Source organism: Squalius cephalus, assembly GCF_949319135.1.
Source record: "Squalius cephalus genome assembly, chromosome: 17".
Classification (NCBI taxonomy): domain Eukaryota; kingdom Metazoa; phylum Chordata; class Actinopteri; order Cypriniformes; family Leuciscidae; genus Squalius; species Squalius cephalus.
In genome coordinates, this window is record NC_137138.1 from 3,747,284 (window position 1) to 3,765,940 (window position 18,657).

General features: G+C 38.7%; 1 protein-coding gene across 1 annotated transcript; it reads right to left on the reverse strand.

Annotated features, from left to right (window-relative positions):
* Positions 1 to 1,304: 1,304 nt before the first annotated feature.
* Positions 1,305 to 18,557, reverse strand: LOC307144908 (uncharacterized protein). Its single transcript, XM_079847637.1, has 5 exons — positions 18,443 to 18,557; positions 16,902 to 17,059; positions 10,953 to 11,072; positions 9,817 to 10,774; positions 1,305 to 1,391 (listed from the first exon to the last, which is right to left on the reverse strand). Exons 3-5 carry the CDS (start codon positions 11,008 to 11,010, stop codon positions 1,367 to 1,369), a joined length of 1,041 nt encoding a protein of 346 aa, XP_079703763.1. The 5' UTR covers positions 11,011 to 11,072; positions 16,902 to 17,059; positions 18,443 to 18,557; the 3' UTR covers positions 1,305 to 1,366.
* Between the last annotated feature and the right edge of the window lie 100 nt (positions 18,558 to 18,657).

Genomic DNA, 18,657 nt, shown 5'->3' on the forward strand with positions numbered 1-18,657 from the left:
ATCATGCCAATTTCATAATCAATTCAAAGATAATCGATACAAAACATCAAATGCTCTGGAATAGAGAGAAGATGCAAACCCAACTTTAAGAAATACGTGAGGCTGAGAGATCTCACTCCCAGCCTCACGGGCCGATCTGAAGTGCAGAAAAGGCCTTGATCTCCCTGCTGCATTTCCTTATATAGACAAACCTTTCACTTGGAAACATGTGCTAACAATAGAAATTTGCATTCAGGGGTAGCACCTCTTGGGGGTGTGTGACCATTTGCTTGAGAGACCATCTTCCTTTTTGTGTCAGTTATCCATAAACTCTTAAAAACCTTATTAGCTTTTGTTTTAACTATTTGGAAATGAGACATTCGTACCAGTCACACTGTGACATTTTAAATGATACCAAACATGAAAAATACTCTGTGTTAATCATTCACATTAAACTATACATTTTCTTGGGTGAATTCAGAGGATCTGAGTCTGAAAGTGAGGGGGTGAGGGGAGAGGGGAAGAGATGTAGATTCAGATGACTCAGAGGTGAGACTTTTGTCTTGATGGTGCATGAGGGCCAGTTCAAATGGTAATCTCCAGAGAGGTCCCTTTGTCCTCTCCGGGTCTGGTCACCCCCCGAAACAGACTGTCTGGAATTTCCTAATTTATCAATTCTTAGAGTTGACAGCCCTACTGCGTAACCTTCCACGCGCTGACCTGCTATCACCTGCCCAACCGCTCCTCTCCAGGTGTACGAGAACTTTTCTTCCTGAGCTGAAGACTGAAATGCCCACACTCTTCCACCATTATAACAGGGTTAGACAGTAAGGATGCAGACGGCTCGCGGTTTTGACAAACTGACAGTTGTACAGGGCCATGCTGCTCAACCTAACAGCTATGTGGTGACCTTTCAGGGCAGACAGTACATAAGAAATCAATGTCTCCTCCTCTGTGTTCAAGAGCCTGCGCCCACTGAATGTTCAGAAGATGATCATAGACCACTTCCACCAGCGTCACCTCTTACAACCCTCCTGTCATCTACAGTGTTACCATCTCAGAGCGAAAGAGATTTTACATCTTGTAAAAAGGGACATTATAGGACCATCTAAAGCAAAAACAGAAAAAAAATTCTCACCATAGTTCACCTGAAAAACTTTAGAAATCTTTTAATGCAAAACAAGTGAAGTTCAGTAAAGTTGAATCATATCATTATAAATCATGTTACAGCGTTTGAGAAAAGAGAAGGGCAACACTTGATCAAACTCAGATTCACACTTCACTACTAATTTAACCCTTAGATTTAATCATTATATTAAAACTATTTCAAAACTATTTATAAGTACAATATTTGTAAATGATGGACGTGAATGTGAACTTTGCTCACTTAGACGAGACGACTTTGGGCAATGCTTTCTCTCATGATACCGTAGACTAGATGATTCGGTGAATCTCTTTCCACAGTTTGAGCACTTGTACGGTTTCTCTCCAGTGTGAACTCTCTGGTGTATTTTTAATTGGGTGGATGTAACAAAGGTCTTCCCACAGTCAGAGCACACATAAGGTCTCACACCAGTATGAATACTCTCATGCCCTTTTAAAGTCTGTAGTCGTGAAAACCTCTTTCCACAAAAAGAACAACAGTGAGGCTTCACACCAGTATGGACTTTAAGGTGATCTCTTAAGTCTGATTCCACAACAAATGTTTTCTCACACTGATCACAGCTGAATGATCTCACTCCAGAGTGACGGAGCAGATGATTGTTGAGAGTGCTTTTGGATATGAAACTCTTTCCACACTGAGAGCATGTGAACGGTTTTTCTCCAGTGTGAATTCTCATGTGTATTATAAGGTGTCCTTTTTGACTGAAACTCTTTCCACACTGAGAGCAGGTGAAAGATCCTTTGACCCCAGATTTTCCAGCTTGTTTTTGTGTGACACACTTTGACGTCTGTGAAATGACTGTGTTTCCATCTTCATTTTTGAAAGGGTTTTGAAACTGATGTTGTTTGTCCTCATTCACGTCCTTTGAGTCTAAAATAAACATAACATTTTCAAAATTCAAATAAAGGAGAAATGAGAACAATCGGTTACACTTTATAATAACGTTCAGTTGTAAGTCATTAATAAGTGGTTAGTTAATGATGAACTAATCATTTACAGAACATTTATAATTGTTTTTCGTGTGTTTTTGAAGCTTTGATTGTGTTTACAGTGTGCAATATAACATGTGTTCATGTTTCGCGTGTAAAAAAACAGTATTTTTCACACAATTTACTTATCTGTATACCGCTGTCCTAAAAACGGGCTGATGACTTCCTTGTTCTATGAAGTCCCTCCTTCAGAAATACGCAAGGGCGTAACTTTGGGTCTACCATTGGGGGGGTTAAACTCGCGGCATATTTATTAATTTATTTATTTATTGAATAATTTTCTTGTGTAAAAGGTAACATGCTAATTTGCCGTTCCTGTATTAGAAATACATTGTGATACTTTTACTGATTTAGGCTACTTAACGTAAAGTCAGAAACTGAGAAAATACAAGTGTGGACTAACGTTAGTTGTGCTTTGATTCATTTTGTCACTTTGCAAACTCCATGCAAAAAGAACAAAAAAAAAAAAGGAAAATAAATAAATAATAATAATCTCAAATTGAGCCGGAGATGGTAAATTCCTAATAATGTATGTATTTTTTTAGGTATTTTAATAAGATACCTAAAATACGTTGCGCATACAGCTCAACTAACGCGATCGTTATAAAGGTGTTTGAACAACAAAACACATCCACTTGCACATATTTGACAATCGGAATATCAGATATATCCTGCTATAGCTAACAAATTTGTGAAATTTTAAATAAAACAGAAATAAAAGCAGATCATAAGTCATTCAGCGCTATTGTGGCTGCGGTGTGACAAGCAATGAATGACGCGTCTCCATGGGAACCATAAAGTGATACTACGATCAATTACGGTCGCCTTGAAAAACTTTTAAACTTACGCGTGAAAAGGTTAAGTAAGGCTTACATTTAAATGTGTCTTTGTTTTGTTTTGAGTGTATGGCTAATAAATAAAGGAATTAAAAAGATGGGCACAAAACCTGTTTGTCGCACCCCACTTGTCATGTCTCTATTCCCCACCAGTGGGCCGCGCCCGCGCCCCACACTTTAAGAAACGCTGAGCTAACTTAAGAGCTAACTTAGCAATAGGGGTACCTCCGTTTGGTCAGGATTTTTCCTCTTTTTGGCTGGTGTCGACCAACAATGAAAAATCGTTGTCTGGCTGCCTTTCAGTGTCCTTTTCATCTTTCCATCCGTTAGCATGCACCGTCAGCTTTCTCCAACCATTCATCCCAGCGACTGCGCAAAATAGTGTGCGGTGGGCGGGGGGTACATTACAGATTATTTAAAATATGATACTATATTTCTTGCTGGCAAATGAAATTAATAAAGAAAACGAACAAAAGTATTAATTCTGAATATTTCATATTTATTTTAATCTGAATGATGTGATGATATTGGGGGGGTTATATTAGCTGGATCTGATTTTTGAGGGGGTCATGACCCCCGTAACCCCCGTACAAATTACGCGCATGGAAATACGTAACGAGTTCTGATTGTGCCAGCGGTTCCTGTGTTGTGATTCGACAGCAGCTTAGCGCACGTTGCCCGGAAAGGTCACGCCTCTTACCATAACGTGGAGATGCATGCGCTCAGTGTTATTGTAAACATGTCTTTAATATTACCTTATTAATTTGAACCTCGACGACATGGCGACAAACACACTCTACAAACGCAACTCTTCCTCTTCTCCGTGGGAGCGCTACAAGACCCCGCCCCCTTTTTTTGTGTATTCCTGTGGGTGGAGGTTAGTCAAAAAACTGTTCTAGTGACGTCATTAAAGCAGGAAGTAGAGGGATGTAGTCCAAACCGGCCGTTCACTGTAGGCGACTTCTGTTAAATAAAATATCTCGCTTGGCATTGAACTTTGAGCTTTATAATTTTACAGGTATTATTTATGCTCTAACAGCAACATTACACATTAACTAAAGTTTGAAACATGGGATCACGAAGAACAGGACCTTTAATAAATTATATGTTAATTATTGTATGTATGTTTTGTAGATTCAGTTATAAGTCATTTTAAATGATTAACTAATCATTTACAAAACATGAATATGCATTTCATAAATGTTTAATAAATGTTTTTTTTTTTTTTTTTGTATGTATGTAGCAATTAGAGGGTGCAAAAAGTGTTGTAAATGCCTTAAAGGGATAGTTCACTTTGAAATAAAATGTTGGTATGTTTTAGCTTACCTCAAGGGCATCCAAGATGTAGGTGTCTTTTTTTCCGCAGTAGTTTCAATTTTGATATTTTTAGGTCAAACCGTTCTTGTCTGTCAGTCATTTAATGCAGGTCTATGGTCACTGTCTCATAGAGCATGCACAGAGTCCAAATTAAACAATTCCCCATCGTCCAAATTAAACAATTCCCCATCGTAAGTACACATTGATGGCCTAAGACACGAAACGAGCGGTTTGTGTGAGAAAACGAACAGTATTTATATCGTTTTTACCTCTTATAACACACCCACGTCCAAGTGATCTGAGGGCGCGGGTGCATCCTGGTGTGTGTCGTGTGCGCAGACTGGTGCATAGATATATACACTAGATATCGCCTTGTCTACGGCAGTTCATTGGAACGAATGTCTTTAAGGCGACATCTAGTGTATATATCTATGCACCAGTCTGCGCACACGACACACACCAGGATGCACCCACGCCCTCAGATCACTTGGACGTGGCTGTGTTATAAGAGGTAAAAACGATATAAATACTGTTCGTTTTCTCACACAAACCGCTCGTTTCGTGTCTTAGGCCATCAATGTGTACTTACGATGGGGAATTGTTTAATTTGGACTCTGTGCATGCTCTTTGAGGGGGTGACCATAGACCTGCATGATATGACTGTCAGACAAGAACGGTTTGACCTAAAAATATCAAAATTGAAACTACTGCGGAAAAAAAGACACCTACATCTTGGATGCCCTTGAGGTAAGCTAAAACATACCAAAATTTAATTTCAAAGTGAACTATCCCTTTAATTACACGTACAGATCATTTGTAACAGGTAAGTGTAACACATTTACAAGTGATGAATAGTTAACACTTTAGATTAGGGGATACAGAAAGTGTTGTAAATGATTTATTCATGCGTTTACACATCTATAACAGGTGTTGAACACTGTAGTGTGTATTACAGTGTAAGTGCTAATAATTCACTTAAAGAGGGTATAGACACCTGTCTTCTCTGAAACACATGGAGTCTTTAACCACTGTGCACCTGATGTGAGCAAAGCATAAAAAAAATTAACATTATTTATTAAACATTTATGAAATGCATAGTCATGTTTCGTAAATGATTATTTAATCATTAACTAATCAGTTGTAAAGACTTATAACTTAATCTACAAAACATACATAAAATAATGAACATATCACTTATTAATCATTTATGAATGCATAGTCATGTTTCGTAAATAATTAGTTAATCATTTACTAATCACTTGTAAATGACTTGTAACGAATTTTACAAAACATACATGAAATGTTAGTATATCACTTGCTAATCATTTATGAATGTTTTGTAAATGATTAGTTCATGACAACTGATTAACTGACAATGATTAATGACAACTGAACGTTATTATAAAGTGTTACAGAACAATCTATATACTAGGTGAGTAACAATTAAACAAAACTTTTAGTCCTTTTTTCAGTTTTCATCTTAATGTTCCTCATCAGTCATTAAAGAGAATGAAGGAAAACACCAACCTATTTGTTCCTCTGTATCTTCATCTTTTATTCTGCAGGGTTCTTCCTTAATCTCCATCTTTACAATAGTATGTCCGTAGTTTCTCCTGCTTGCTTCTTCTTCTCCTGTGGGAAGATGGGAATATTCCCAGCATTTAAACTCTCATGAACGGCTGTGGGAGCTTCACTGACTGAAGGAGTGAATTGTGGTCGTTGTTGCTCATTTAGAAGATGATCATCACACTTACAATCACTCTCAATTATTCAGGTGCAAATGTTCGCTCAAATAGTAATTTAGAAACATGATTTTTTTTTTTAGACATCAGCAGCCTGTTTCAATAACTGTTTCATATACTCACCCTCATGTTGTTTCAAACCAGTATGAATTTCTTTCTTCTGCTGAACAGAAAGGAAGATATTTAGAAGAATGTCAGTAACCAGGCAGTTTCTGGGTCCCATTGACTTCCATAGTAGGAAAAAAATATACTATGGAAGTCAATGGGACCCAGAAACTGTCTGGTTACTGACATTCTTCTAAATATCTTCCTTTCTGTTCAGCAGAAGAAAGAAATTCATACAGGTTTGAAACAACATGAGGGTGAGTATATGATGACAGAATTTTCATTTTAAAGTGAACTATTCCTTTAACTCTGCGGCATCGGGGCCGTGTTTCCACAACGGTGGAAGCTGAGGAGATCGCAAGATCCAATTCCGTCAGAATTTTTTTTTTTTCATTTTGCAATAATGTTTCAAAATATGATATTTCTGTTTAACTAGACATTTAAAAACAAGACAATAATAACCTCACCATGGTTTACCTGAAATACTTTAGAAATATTTTAATGCAAAACAAGTGTTTGAAGTTCAGTAAATTTGAATCATATCATTATAAATCATGTTACAGAGCGGTTGAGAAAAGAGAAGGGCAACACTCGACCAAACTATCACCAGATTCACACTTCACTACTAATTTAACCCTTAGATTTAATCATTATATTAAAACAATCTGAATGTCAAATTATTTGTAAGTACAAAATTTGTAAATCATGGATGTGAATTTGAACTTTGCTCACTTGACTTCGGGCAATGCTTTCTCTCATGATACCGTAGACTAGATGATTGGGTGAAACTCTTTCCACATGAAGAGCACTTGTACGGTTTCTCTCCAGTATGAACAGTCTGGTGTCTTTTTAAGCGGCCTGATGTAGTGAAGGTCTTCTCACAGTCAAAGCACATATAAGGTCTCACACCAGTATGAGTTCTCTGGTGTGTTTTTAAGGCACTGGATTCAGTGAAGCTCTTCCCACAGTCAAAGCACATATAAGGTTTCTTACCATGAATACTCTCATGATCTTTCAGGGTTCCTGACCGAGAGAAGCTCTTTCCACAGTGTGAGCACTTGTACGGTTTCTCTCCAGTATGAACTCTCTGGTGTGTTTTTAAGTCACTGGATATAGTGAAGCTCTTCCCACAGTCAAAGCACACATAAGGTCTAACACCAGTATGAAATCTCTCATGAGCTTTTAAATACTTCTGTAGTGAAAAACCCTTTCCACAAAAAGAACAACAGTGAGGCTTCACACCAGTATGAACTTTAAGGTGTTGTCTTAAGTTTGATTCCACAACAAATGTTTTCTCACACTGATCACAGCTGAATGATCTCACTCCAGAGTGACGGCGCAGATGCTCTTTGAGAGAGCCTTTGGATCTGAAACTCTTTCCACACTGAGAGCATGTGAACGGTTTTTCTCCAGTGTGAATTCTCATGTGTATTATAAGGTGTCCTTTTTGACTGAAACTCTTTCCACACTCAGAGCAGGTGAAAGATCCTTTGACTCCAGATTTCCCAGCTTGTTTTTGTGTGACACACTTTGACGTCTGTTGAATGACTGTGTTTCCATCTTCATTTTTGAAATTGTGAGGATTTTGAAACTGATGATGTTTGTCCTCATTCACTTCCATCAAGTCTAAAATAAACATATCAAATTTTCAAAATTCAAGTAAAGAATGAGTACAATCTATATACTAGGTGAGTCACAATTAAGCAAAACATTTAGTCCCTTTTTCAGTTTTCATCTTAATGTTCCTCATCAGTCATTAAAGAGAATGAAGGAAAACACCAACCTATTTGTTCCTCTGTATCTTCATCTTTTATTCGGCAGGGTTCTTCCTTAATCTCCATCTTTACAATAGTATGTCTGTAGTTTCTCCTGGAGTAATTCCTTCTGCTTGCTTCTCCTTCTCCTGTGGAACGATGGGAATATTCCCCAGCATTTAAACTCTCATGAACGGCTGTGGGAGCTTCAACTAACTCTACGAAGTAGGCATAAACGGCACTTAACTCTGCGGCATCGGGGCCGTGCTTCCACAACGGTGGCAGATGTGGAGATCGCGAAATCCGGTTTCGTTTTGGATCCTCACCGGCTTCGAGCAAACGCGCTCGTCAGATCGCCGCCCGAGTGCATTTACTGGGTGCCGTCTTCTCCCCTGAATCTGCTGTTCAATTCTACGGGCAACCTCGGACATATAAGGCTCTCCCGCCCAACGTATGTACCAATTGCCTAGTTTATTCCCGCCGAACACCTGAAGCTATTGTGTCTCATAGATCGCTAGATTGACAACTGTTTACATCTAGAGACAGGGGGCAGCCATTTTGACTCAAGGTGTTACATTAAAAAACATTCCCCGGCGTGTGCGTTCCTCCCCCACTGAATATAGTCACCCCGTGACATTAACACATCACCTCAAATTTTGCCCATACTGTACTGTACCACCTGGACTAGAACAGAAAATAGAATATATTGTGACTATATTGTATTTCAATACATCCTCAATCATGACAATTAATTGAAACTAGTTTGCACATAATATCATGATATAACATAGTTTAAAGTTCAATACAGAGTTTAATATAACAATATTAACTAAACTTTAAAAAGGGATGTATGAAATAATGATACGCTGTTAGGTTAATTGTTCCCAGAATGTTTTACAGGAAAGACAGAGATTTATTTAAATACTTTCTTTAAAAAATAAAGGTGACTGAGCCTTCTCAGTGGCTGGTCCTAATCTCTGGAATAGTCTGCCGGTTCATATAAGAACAGCTCGTACTGCTGAGATTTTAAGTCATTGCTTAAGACCAGCTGTATCGCTTAGCTCTCATCTCGAGTTGAGTTTCACTACTGTGACATTCAATACTGCGTTTTTTTTTTGTTTGTTTTTTGTTTTATTTGTGTGTATATTGACATTGTTAAGCACGCTGGTCGACTGTGGTTGTTTTTAAATCTGCTGTACAAATAAACTTGAACTTAATGCGTTTTGGATTGTTCTGCTAATGAAACACTTCAAAACATCTTTAATAAGTTTCAATAGTCACACAACTTCCAGACAACATGAGTTGTGGATAATTATAAGTGATCTAGGAGCTTTATTCAGCTTTTTACAGTAGATGTCACTGAAAACACAGCAAGTCTTTCCCTCACAGCCTCACTTTCATTCCTGTCACAGCGCTGCTCTGAATAAGATCTATTGACCTTCAGAACATATTTGATGTATTTACAGCCTAATACAACACTATAGGGCTGTTTTATGATTATTTATTTTATTTAATGAGCTGATGACATCACCTACTGCAAAATAAATTTGAACAAAAAACATTTTGCAATAATGACTTTGAAAAAGATGAAATTCTTTTTGTATAACTAGACATTTAAAAAAAAAAAAAAAAAAACAGACAATAATAATCTCACCATGGTTCACCTGAAAAACTTAAGAAATATTTTAATGCAAGACAAGTGTTTGAAGTTCAGTAAAGTTGAATCATATCATTATAAATCATGTTACAGCGGTTGAGAAAAGAGAAGGGCAACACTCGACCAAACTATCACCAGATTCACACTTCACTACTAATTTAACCCTTAGATTTAATCACTCTATTAAAACAATCTGAATGTCAAATTATTTGTAAGTACAATATTTGTAAAATCATGGACGTGAATGTGAACTTTGCTCACTTTAACCCAACTTCGGGCAATGCTTTCTCTCATGAGTCTGTAGATTAGATAATTGGGTGAAACTCTTTCCACATGAAGAGCACTTGTACGGTTTCTCTCCAGTATGAATTCTCTCATGATCTTTCAGGTTTCCTGACTGAGAGAAACTCTTCCCACATGAAGAGCACTTGTACGGTTTCTCTCCAGTATGAATTCTCTGGTGTGTTTTTAAGGCACTGGATAAAGTGAAGCTCTTCCCACAGTCAAAGCACACATAAGGTCTCACACCAGTATGAATACTCTCATGATCTTTCAGGTTTCCTGACAGAGAGAAACTCTTTCCACAGTGTGAGCACTTGTACGGTTTCTCTCCAGTATGAACTCTCTCATGATCTTTCAGGTTTCCTGACTGAGAGAAACTCTTCCCACATGAAGAGCACTTGTACGGTTTCTCTCCAGTATGAACTCTCTGGTGTTTTATTAAGGCACTGGATATAGTGAAGGTCTTCTCACAGTCAGAGCACACATAAGGTCTCACACCAGTATGAAATCTCTCATGAGCTTTTAAATACTTCAGTCGTGAAAAACTCTTTCCACATAAAGAACAAACATGAGGCTTCACACCAGTATGAACTTTAAGGTGTCGTCTTAAGTTTGATTCCACAACAAATGTTTTATCACACTGATCACAGCTGAATGATCTCACTCCAGAGTGACGGAGCAGATGATCTTTGAGAGACCTTTCCTGAGTGAAACTGTTTCCACACTGAGTGCATGTGAACGTTTTTTCTCCAGTGTGAATTCTCATGTGTCTCTTAAGGTCTGATTTATATTTGAAACTCTTTCCACACTCAGAGCAGGTGAAAGATCCTTTGACTCCAGATTTCCCAGCTTGTTTTTGTGTGAAATTCTCTTCAGTCTTTGAAACGACTGCATTTCCATCTTCAGTTTTGAAATGATGGTGTTTGTCTTCATTCACTTCCATCAGGTCTAAAATAAACATATTAAATTCAATTTAAAAAGGAAAAATGAGAAACATCTTCCTTTCCTTATTTAGCACAAAGTTTACTGAGTCTACTAGTATCTCATTTTAGATGTAAAGTTAAATGTTAGTTCTCATCTTAATGTTCCTCATCAGTCATTAAAGAGAATGAAGGAAAACACCAACCTATTTGTTCCTCTGTATCTTCATCTTTTATTCTGCAGGGTTCTTCCTTAATCTCCATCTTTACAATAGTATGTCAGTAGTTTCTCCTGGAGTAATTCCTCCTACTTGCTGCTTCTTCTCCTGTGGGAAGATGGGAATATTCCCAGCATTTAAACTCTCATGAACGGCTGTGGGAGCTTCACTGACTGAAGGAGTGAATTGTGGTCGTTGTTGCTCATTTAGCAGATGATCATCACACTTACAATCACTCGCAATTATTCAACTTTAAGTGAATTAAGGGTTGATTTGGGAATGTGTGCAAAATAGAGACAAAGGAATAGTTTGCCATTCAGATGAGATGTAGCCTACCTATAACTATAGTTATTTCTTAGACTGTTGCATAATTTACAGCTACATATTTAGAAAATGTTGTAAAGTTTAATTTTGGCACACATAGTAGGCTATTGTCTGTTTTTGAACCTAAGGAAAATTCAGTTAAAATGTTGCCCTCATTTGCTTATTATTAATGTTGTTAAACTTAATGTTCAAGGAAACCTGTCTGCTTAAACAATAACAACACTGGTATAAGAATGCACTGTTTATTTTTTTTAATCAGTTAAGATCCATTCACATGTTAAAAACGTCAGTGAAGAGGAAAAAACGCAATGTAAAAAGTTGAAAATGTTTTTAGAACGAGCGTCATGTCCGAGACGCTGCATAATAAAAACGGGTCACCTACGTGATTTGTGTAGATCCGATGAGAAAATATTTGGGGGTGGGGAGTGGGGGGTCGTGAGAAAATCTTTTCAATGAAAATCTCAAATGAAGATCGCGGAACTCTAGCTTCTTGTCTCTGTGTTTTCAGATCATCTGCGCTTCTTCAGAAGTGTAGAAAGCGCGCACGCGCGTATGGTTGCCAGATACTATTGAAAAGACCGGGTAGAAAACGTGCTCTTTTAACAGAAAAGCTCCGACTGGAGTTTAAATTATTGAAATCTGGCAACCGTAAGCATTAACGCTCGTAAAAACAGTGGCTGAGTCCCAATTCGCCTACATATACTACGACCTAAAAGTAGCCTATGTACTTTTTTTTGTGAGGAAAAAGAGTATGCACGTTCTGGGACATACTTGGATGACGTCATGCAACATGAACGAGAACGTGGTTGCCTAGTTACGCACACCGAGACTGTTAACAAAACATTTTACTTTTTTTATTATTTTTTTTTATTCAACAAAATCATGTACAAACAATGTGGCTTACATCTTTTTCAGCATTCCACAGGAGCAGGTGCAACAACAACAACAACAACAAAAAAAAAGAAAAAAAAACAACAAAAAAAAAGTAAATAATAAAATAAAATTATAGCTAGGGCTTTGATCGCATAGTGTATTTTTCAAATAAATTAAGAATTTCATTGCTTGTTTACTTTTCATTATGTTAAGGGCTTTGGTGAAAGAAAGAAACTCGTTATGAAATACATAGAACCTAGGTTTCACTTTCATATATTTACGTTTGTGAATGTGACTGTGAGACGCACCGGTCTCGTATCTCTCACGGAGGAAGGGAAATTTCTTAGCAATGTTAAAACGCACATCAACCGATCACTTGTTTAGTGTTCATGTAAACACTACATTCAGATTCACCAATCGGAATAAATTCAGTTAGATTGAAACAAAAGGTGTGCATGTAAACAATGAATGGCGACCGCAGAAAACAAAAGCTGAATCCCGGACATTTTGGACGATCTCGACGGCCGGACATGTCCGGGAAAAAGAGGATGGTAACCCCTACTACTCAGCTTTCTCCACAGAACAAGAGCCTGCTAGCTTAGCTTCCAAAAGAAAGACGGCTGACACTGTGTACATTCTGTGAGTGAGATCCCACCCTCTATGGGCGGGTTGAAAACATGCGGGACAGCCCCTACTACTGGCTGTAGTCTCTAGCCTCTGGCCAGAAAATCCTCCGATGACGCAAAATGACGATATTTGACTGCATTATAGGACTGACAGACAAGAACGGTTTGACCTAAAAATATCAAAATTGAAACTACTGCGGAAAAAGACACCTACATCTTGGATGCCCTTGAGGTAAGCTAAAACATACCAAAATTTAATTTCAAAGTGAACTATCCCTTTAATGTTATAAATAAGCTGGAGTGTTCTAAAACATTGACAAAATTCGCATTTAAGAAATAAAAGCATTCAAAACATGCAGTCTCTCATTTCCGCTAAAACGGATCACAGTTTTTTATGATGTCAGCGTGGACTTCAACTTCTCATCACATCTTCTGTCCAATCAAATGCTCTCTAGAATCTGAAGCGTCCCGCCCCCTCTGCTATAAATTGCTATAAAAAATTCCTGACTATACGTTTGATAGTACACGCATGCTCAGTGTCAGCTGCTCGTGGTCATCAGTTCCATCAGTTAACTATTGGAGTTACTGGAGTAACATATACTCCGGGATATTGTTTATTTCGAGTCGGAGTGACTGTCAGACACGTCCGAAAGCGAGTAACTTTAGAAAACTTGATCAGCACTGATTCTGTTTTGAAGGATTTGGTGAACTGGTTCAACCGGTTCACAAAAAAAAAGAACGGTTCAAAAGAACGATTCGTAAACGAACTGGACACTACCGTCACGTCACAGAGCAATATGGGTTGGAGATGTGTGTTCGGTTGCTCAAACGCTCGAGTTTTATTCCGTTTTAAGAATGGCTAGAAATGATTCACAACTCTAATGTTACTGAATCCAGTGTATCAGCGCTCGGATTCGTTTCCATGGTCCTGTCAAGTACGACTCGCAGTCTGTGAGGGAAACTTAAAGCTATTGGCTATTTGAAAAGGCGGAGAAGCCATTCAATATGACCTGCCTTAGCTTCCTGTTTCAGTGGAAATTACGTCAACGCATCATACAAAGCTGCACGTTTCAAGGCACTTCAGTGGGCCTTTAAGCTAAAACCTTCAATGACTTTTCCAGCAAGATCTTCATACCTTATATCAAAGAGAAACTTGAAAGGGTCATCAGAGTGGATGTTGTATGGGACCACTATGAAGTTAACAGATTAAAGTTCCAGAAGCAGGGAAAGGGGACAAGAACAAGAGTCGAACAAGTTAACAAACCAACTGGAAAGGCTTCCCTAGAGTGGATACAAACAAAACAGAGCTCTTTTACTTTCCGGCCAGGAACCTTGTAGAAATGTCGACTACCACGCAAGTTGTTTACACATGCGGATCCAATCATCTCACCCACAAGAATCAGATCAGATTGCACCTTGCACACACAAAGAGGCATATACAATGATACCACTTCATGTGGCGGATGCTGCAAGGAAAAGATTTAAAAAGATCACCCTGCGCACCGTGGACCAACAGTTGTGGCTCTAGCCATTGCACATGTGCCAGAGCTGGACCTTGAGGAGTTGTGGGTGGCATTTGGGACTGGCAAGAACTTCAGATACATACCTGCCCATGAGATTGCCAAGTCTCTGGGTCCTGACAAATCCAAGGCCCTTCCTGTTCTCCATGCCTTCATTGGCTGTGACACAGTCTCTGAATTTGCAACCAGGGGCAAGAAGACAGCATGGGATACCTGGAATGCAGATGACATGGCTACAGAGGCCTTCATGGCTCTGTCAAAGGCTCCATAAAACAATTTCAGAGGAGGTAATTTCCATTGTGGAGCTCTTCACAATTCTCCTCTATGATCGCACCAGCAGCGAACTCAACATCGATCAAGCTTGTCTTGATTTGTTCACAAAGAAAGGAAGGAGGAATGGAGCAACAGCCCCAAATAAGGATGCACTAAGGGTGCAGTCAAGTTAGGTCACCTTCATTTATATAACGCTTTTTACAATATAGATTGATTCAAAGAAGCTTTACAGTGATAATAGAAAATTCATTCAACAAAGATTGTTTTGGCCGTAGAGCAGCTCTAGGAGAAAATCATTGTCCAGCTTAAGTACGTTTTTTATTGATTAATTTCCGTTGTAAAAATCATTAGGTATTAACTTAGGGGCCACTTACACAACACCGTCTCAACTGTAAACAGAAAACCCTCAATGCACTCCAGCAGTTCATGCACACGACAACGGCGCCCTGGTGGCTCGAGAACACAAACCCCTAAATAGGTTTCAGAGTGCAAGCTCTTAAAAACGAGTTTTGAAAATGATATCGTCCTCATCTCTGCGTAAACTTCAAAAACGTGAATCTGTGAGAACGGCGACAGCATGCACATGCCGAATGCATATGTGCGCGAACACAAAATCTTTCTTTACAAAGTGCAGCACCTCAAAAGAGCAGTGTACCAAGGAGGACACTGTTGGGGACAAGCACTTGAGGTGGCACCAAATATGCCATCTCCAACTGACTGGGGTTGGATGGACCCAAGCGATTGGAGACCATTGTGGTTTCTCTCAACTCTTCCGCAGGCAAGCCAGTCCATCATTGAACTCTTAAGTTGTGGCTACAAGAAATGCTGCCGGGGGCATTGCAAATGCAAAAAAAGCCTCCTTAAAGTGCACAGCTCTGTGTCAATGTGGAGGAGACTGTGAAGGAGACATTAAAGAATAGGTTCAACAACAACAAAACAATCAAACAAACGTGTTTTTTAAATATTTTCTTTTCAAAGTAAATCTTTGTGTTTGACACATTCTTTTTAAGCTGTGTTGCTAAGATCATATCAAATATTTTATTCTTTACAGTCACTGTATTGTCAGGGTTAATGAACAAAAGGATTAAGCTTTTTTAACTCTACACAACATGCATAAAAGAGACATGGTATTATAAAGTCTAGCCTAGGTTCTCAGATACTGTGATTTCCTTCTCACAACCCTGAATTCACCATTAACTATATATGATGTTGTATATGGTATCATTGTAATCATTGAATAATAATAAGGTATAAATAAATAATATGAATAAAAATAATATGAAGTATGAATAAAATAGTATCTTTTGATACTATTATTTCTTCGATAGTATGTATTTTATTATAGAACAAACGGTCAATGTAACCTCAACTATACCATGTTTAGTCTCTATAAACTCCAATCTTTGTCCCCCATTTGTTAATTTACATTACATTTTGCTAACTATTTTAAGAATCTTGAAGATTCTTTTTTCTGAAACACCCAATGAAATGACATATTCAAATGCCCTCCTAGAACACAAAGGGTAGTAAAAATCTCACTCCAAAGGGAAAACTTCTTATTTGCTCAGACATTCCAGAGGGTGTGACATCTTCACGCTTAGAAATCATTGATCACAAGATCACGCCTCTTACTCTCTTAGTCCTTTTCTGAAATCCTAATGTGAAGATGATGCTGAACTAGAAGTTTTCTAAGGACCCCCAAGTTTGTACCAGGCTGCAGCCTTGTCTTTGGTTCTCCCATTGGTTCTCTATCATCAAGACAACATCAGCAAAGATCATCTGGAGCCTCAACAAATTGCATCAGGAAAGTTTAATTCAAATGACATGCAAGTATCAAACTTAGTCTCATTATTTGATACATTAAGTATCCTTACCCTTTTAAAGAAGGATGTGTTAGAACTAAACTGATGGTTTGCTCAAGGCTGTTGATCTGCTGAATTTCAAACAGTGCTATAACTTCTTGTTTTCCTGTATTCTGCTTCAACTCTCTTTTCCTTGGTAAACTGTATGCATGCATGTATATGTATGTGGCAAAGCGGGGGATGGGGCAACTCCAGCGGAGACGGCAATAATGGCAACAGTGGTCGACTACGCCACCCCAGAATACTGGGGAATAACAGCCCTGAGGGCGCACAGGTTCGTTAATCAAGGATGGGTGAGGAGACGCAAGTCATATTGAAAAAAGAAAATATAAATATTTAAAATGTCACAACAAGATTCTTAGAATCAATTTTACAGTAACGTGCACAATTTGTACCAGACACACATAACAACCACAAACCTATATTTAAATTGAACTAGTTGACCAGCAGCGGAGGTACCTGGGGGCACAGACTTGCTGCCTCCATTAGAAGAACCCCAGTAACCCAAACACACGCCCGCACACACACTTGAGGATTGGATGCAAGAAAACACACGGCACTAGGTGTAATCACCACACAATAGCAGCTAGCCTCCCCGCTCCAGAAACCCTCAGCTCCTGCAAAGAAAATAAACAGATACAAAAAAACCCAACAAGCTTATAAAAGACAATATAGGTATAACACAACAAAAGAAAACAAACACAAAATGCACATGACTTAAGAGAAAACAAATTAAAAGCACACAATTCACTCAGACTCTCAACAGTTATTACAATGCCCAGAGTGAACTATGAACCATAACAAAAAAATAAACATTCATAACAATAAACTCAATATACTGCTACACAATCAGAAGATCAAGCAGGTGGCAGCTGGTGAAGACAGACCAGCCAGCAAGCCGCACCAGCCCCGACCGAGGCGTGTAACACCGCAACAACGTGCGCACAGTTACTATAAACTAGACGTAGAGGCAAAACAGCAACATAGTCACAATTAGACGCTTCACGATTTAATATTGACGCTCAATCCCATTGAGTAGGCAGGGAGGACCCTCAGATTGCGGGATGGTCAATGTAAACAAACCATTCATGGCAGGGGCGCAACTACCCAGTGTCAGAGGGGTATGCAGCAACAATTTTGGCCCCCCAATCAGTGTGCAAATCAGTGTGCAAATTAAACAAAGAAAAAAATCAAACCTTTTTTTGTAACAGTGTCTGTCTACATTACACTAATACATAATAATAATAATAATAGTTATAATATTAATCCCATGATAGTAATAGCCATATATTGTAAAACAAATGCACTGAAAAATAAAGGAAACTTTCATAATTAGTTTTGTACTAATTTCTATACTTAACATTAAAGATGTGATTGGGCCAGCCCAGTGCCAATCAAGAAAATAACCAATGGGCCGCTGATCTACGTGTTTAATGAAAAATGTCAAAAAAAACTAACGCTGACTTCTTTTTTCTTTTTTTTGACCAATGTATTACAACGACACTAACCCAGCGCCGCCAGTTAAGCAAAACAAAACAAAACGAATGGGTCGCCGGTGTACGAGTTTTATGGGCCGTTAAGACAAAGACAAAAAAATAGCCTAGTATTAGATGTATCGGCCCAAAAAGCCCCAAAATCTCCTAGCCTACATGCGTGGACGTCACACTTTAAATCCTACCTGTTGCTTTGACCATCCACTTGTTTAGCTGCTGGCGCATCAATTGACTTTTCCCTCTTTCTTTTTCTATTTTTAGTCCCGACAGCCTATTTTTTTTCTTTATCCATCTTTTTCGACTCGTACCTTCAGCGCTCACGGCGCCCCCGCCTGCTCGCGATATTATCCCCCCCTCTCTATGTCAAAATTCTATGATGGAATCTTATGAATATCCTACTCTAGCCTGTTAGTCCTCTAAAAAGTTATATAACATTGAGGAAATGCAGACATTATTTAGAAACGCACAACAGCAGCTACATATAGATTTAAAAAAATACATAATTACCATCGCTTTGGCACCCCCCTGGTGCTGCGCCCCTATGCGCCGCATATAGCGCATACCCACTTTTTGCGCCACTGATTCATGGTCGCCACCATGCGGGAATACAGCCGCTCGATCCGAAACATTCCGCTGTGATAAGTAGGCAGCGAGCGCACAGCAGACAGGAAGACAAGAACACAGTCTAAACCTTCGGCGGCAACAGATGACATGACATCACG

Bases quoted from the DNA above. Each gene is read 5' to 3' on its own strand.
- LOC307144908 (XM_079847637.1), bottom strand. From the start codon at position 11,010: ATGGAGATTAAGGAAGAACCCTGCAGAATAAAAGATGAAGATACAGAG. The intron at 10,775-10,952 runs GTTGGTGTTTTC...TGTTTATTTTAG, and splicing joins AGATACAGAGGAACAAATAG to ACCTGATGGAAGTGAATGAA. The intron at 1,392-9,816 runs GTTGGGTTAAAG...CATGAGAGAAAG, and splicing joins GAGAGAAAGCATTGCCCGAA to CATTGCCCAAAGTCGTCTCG.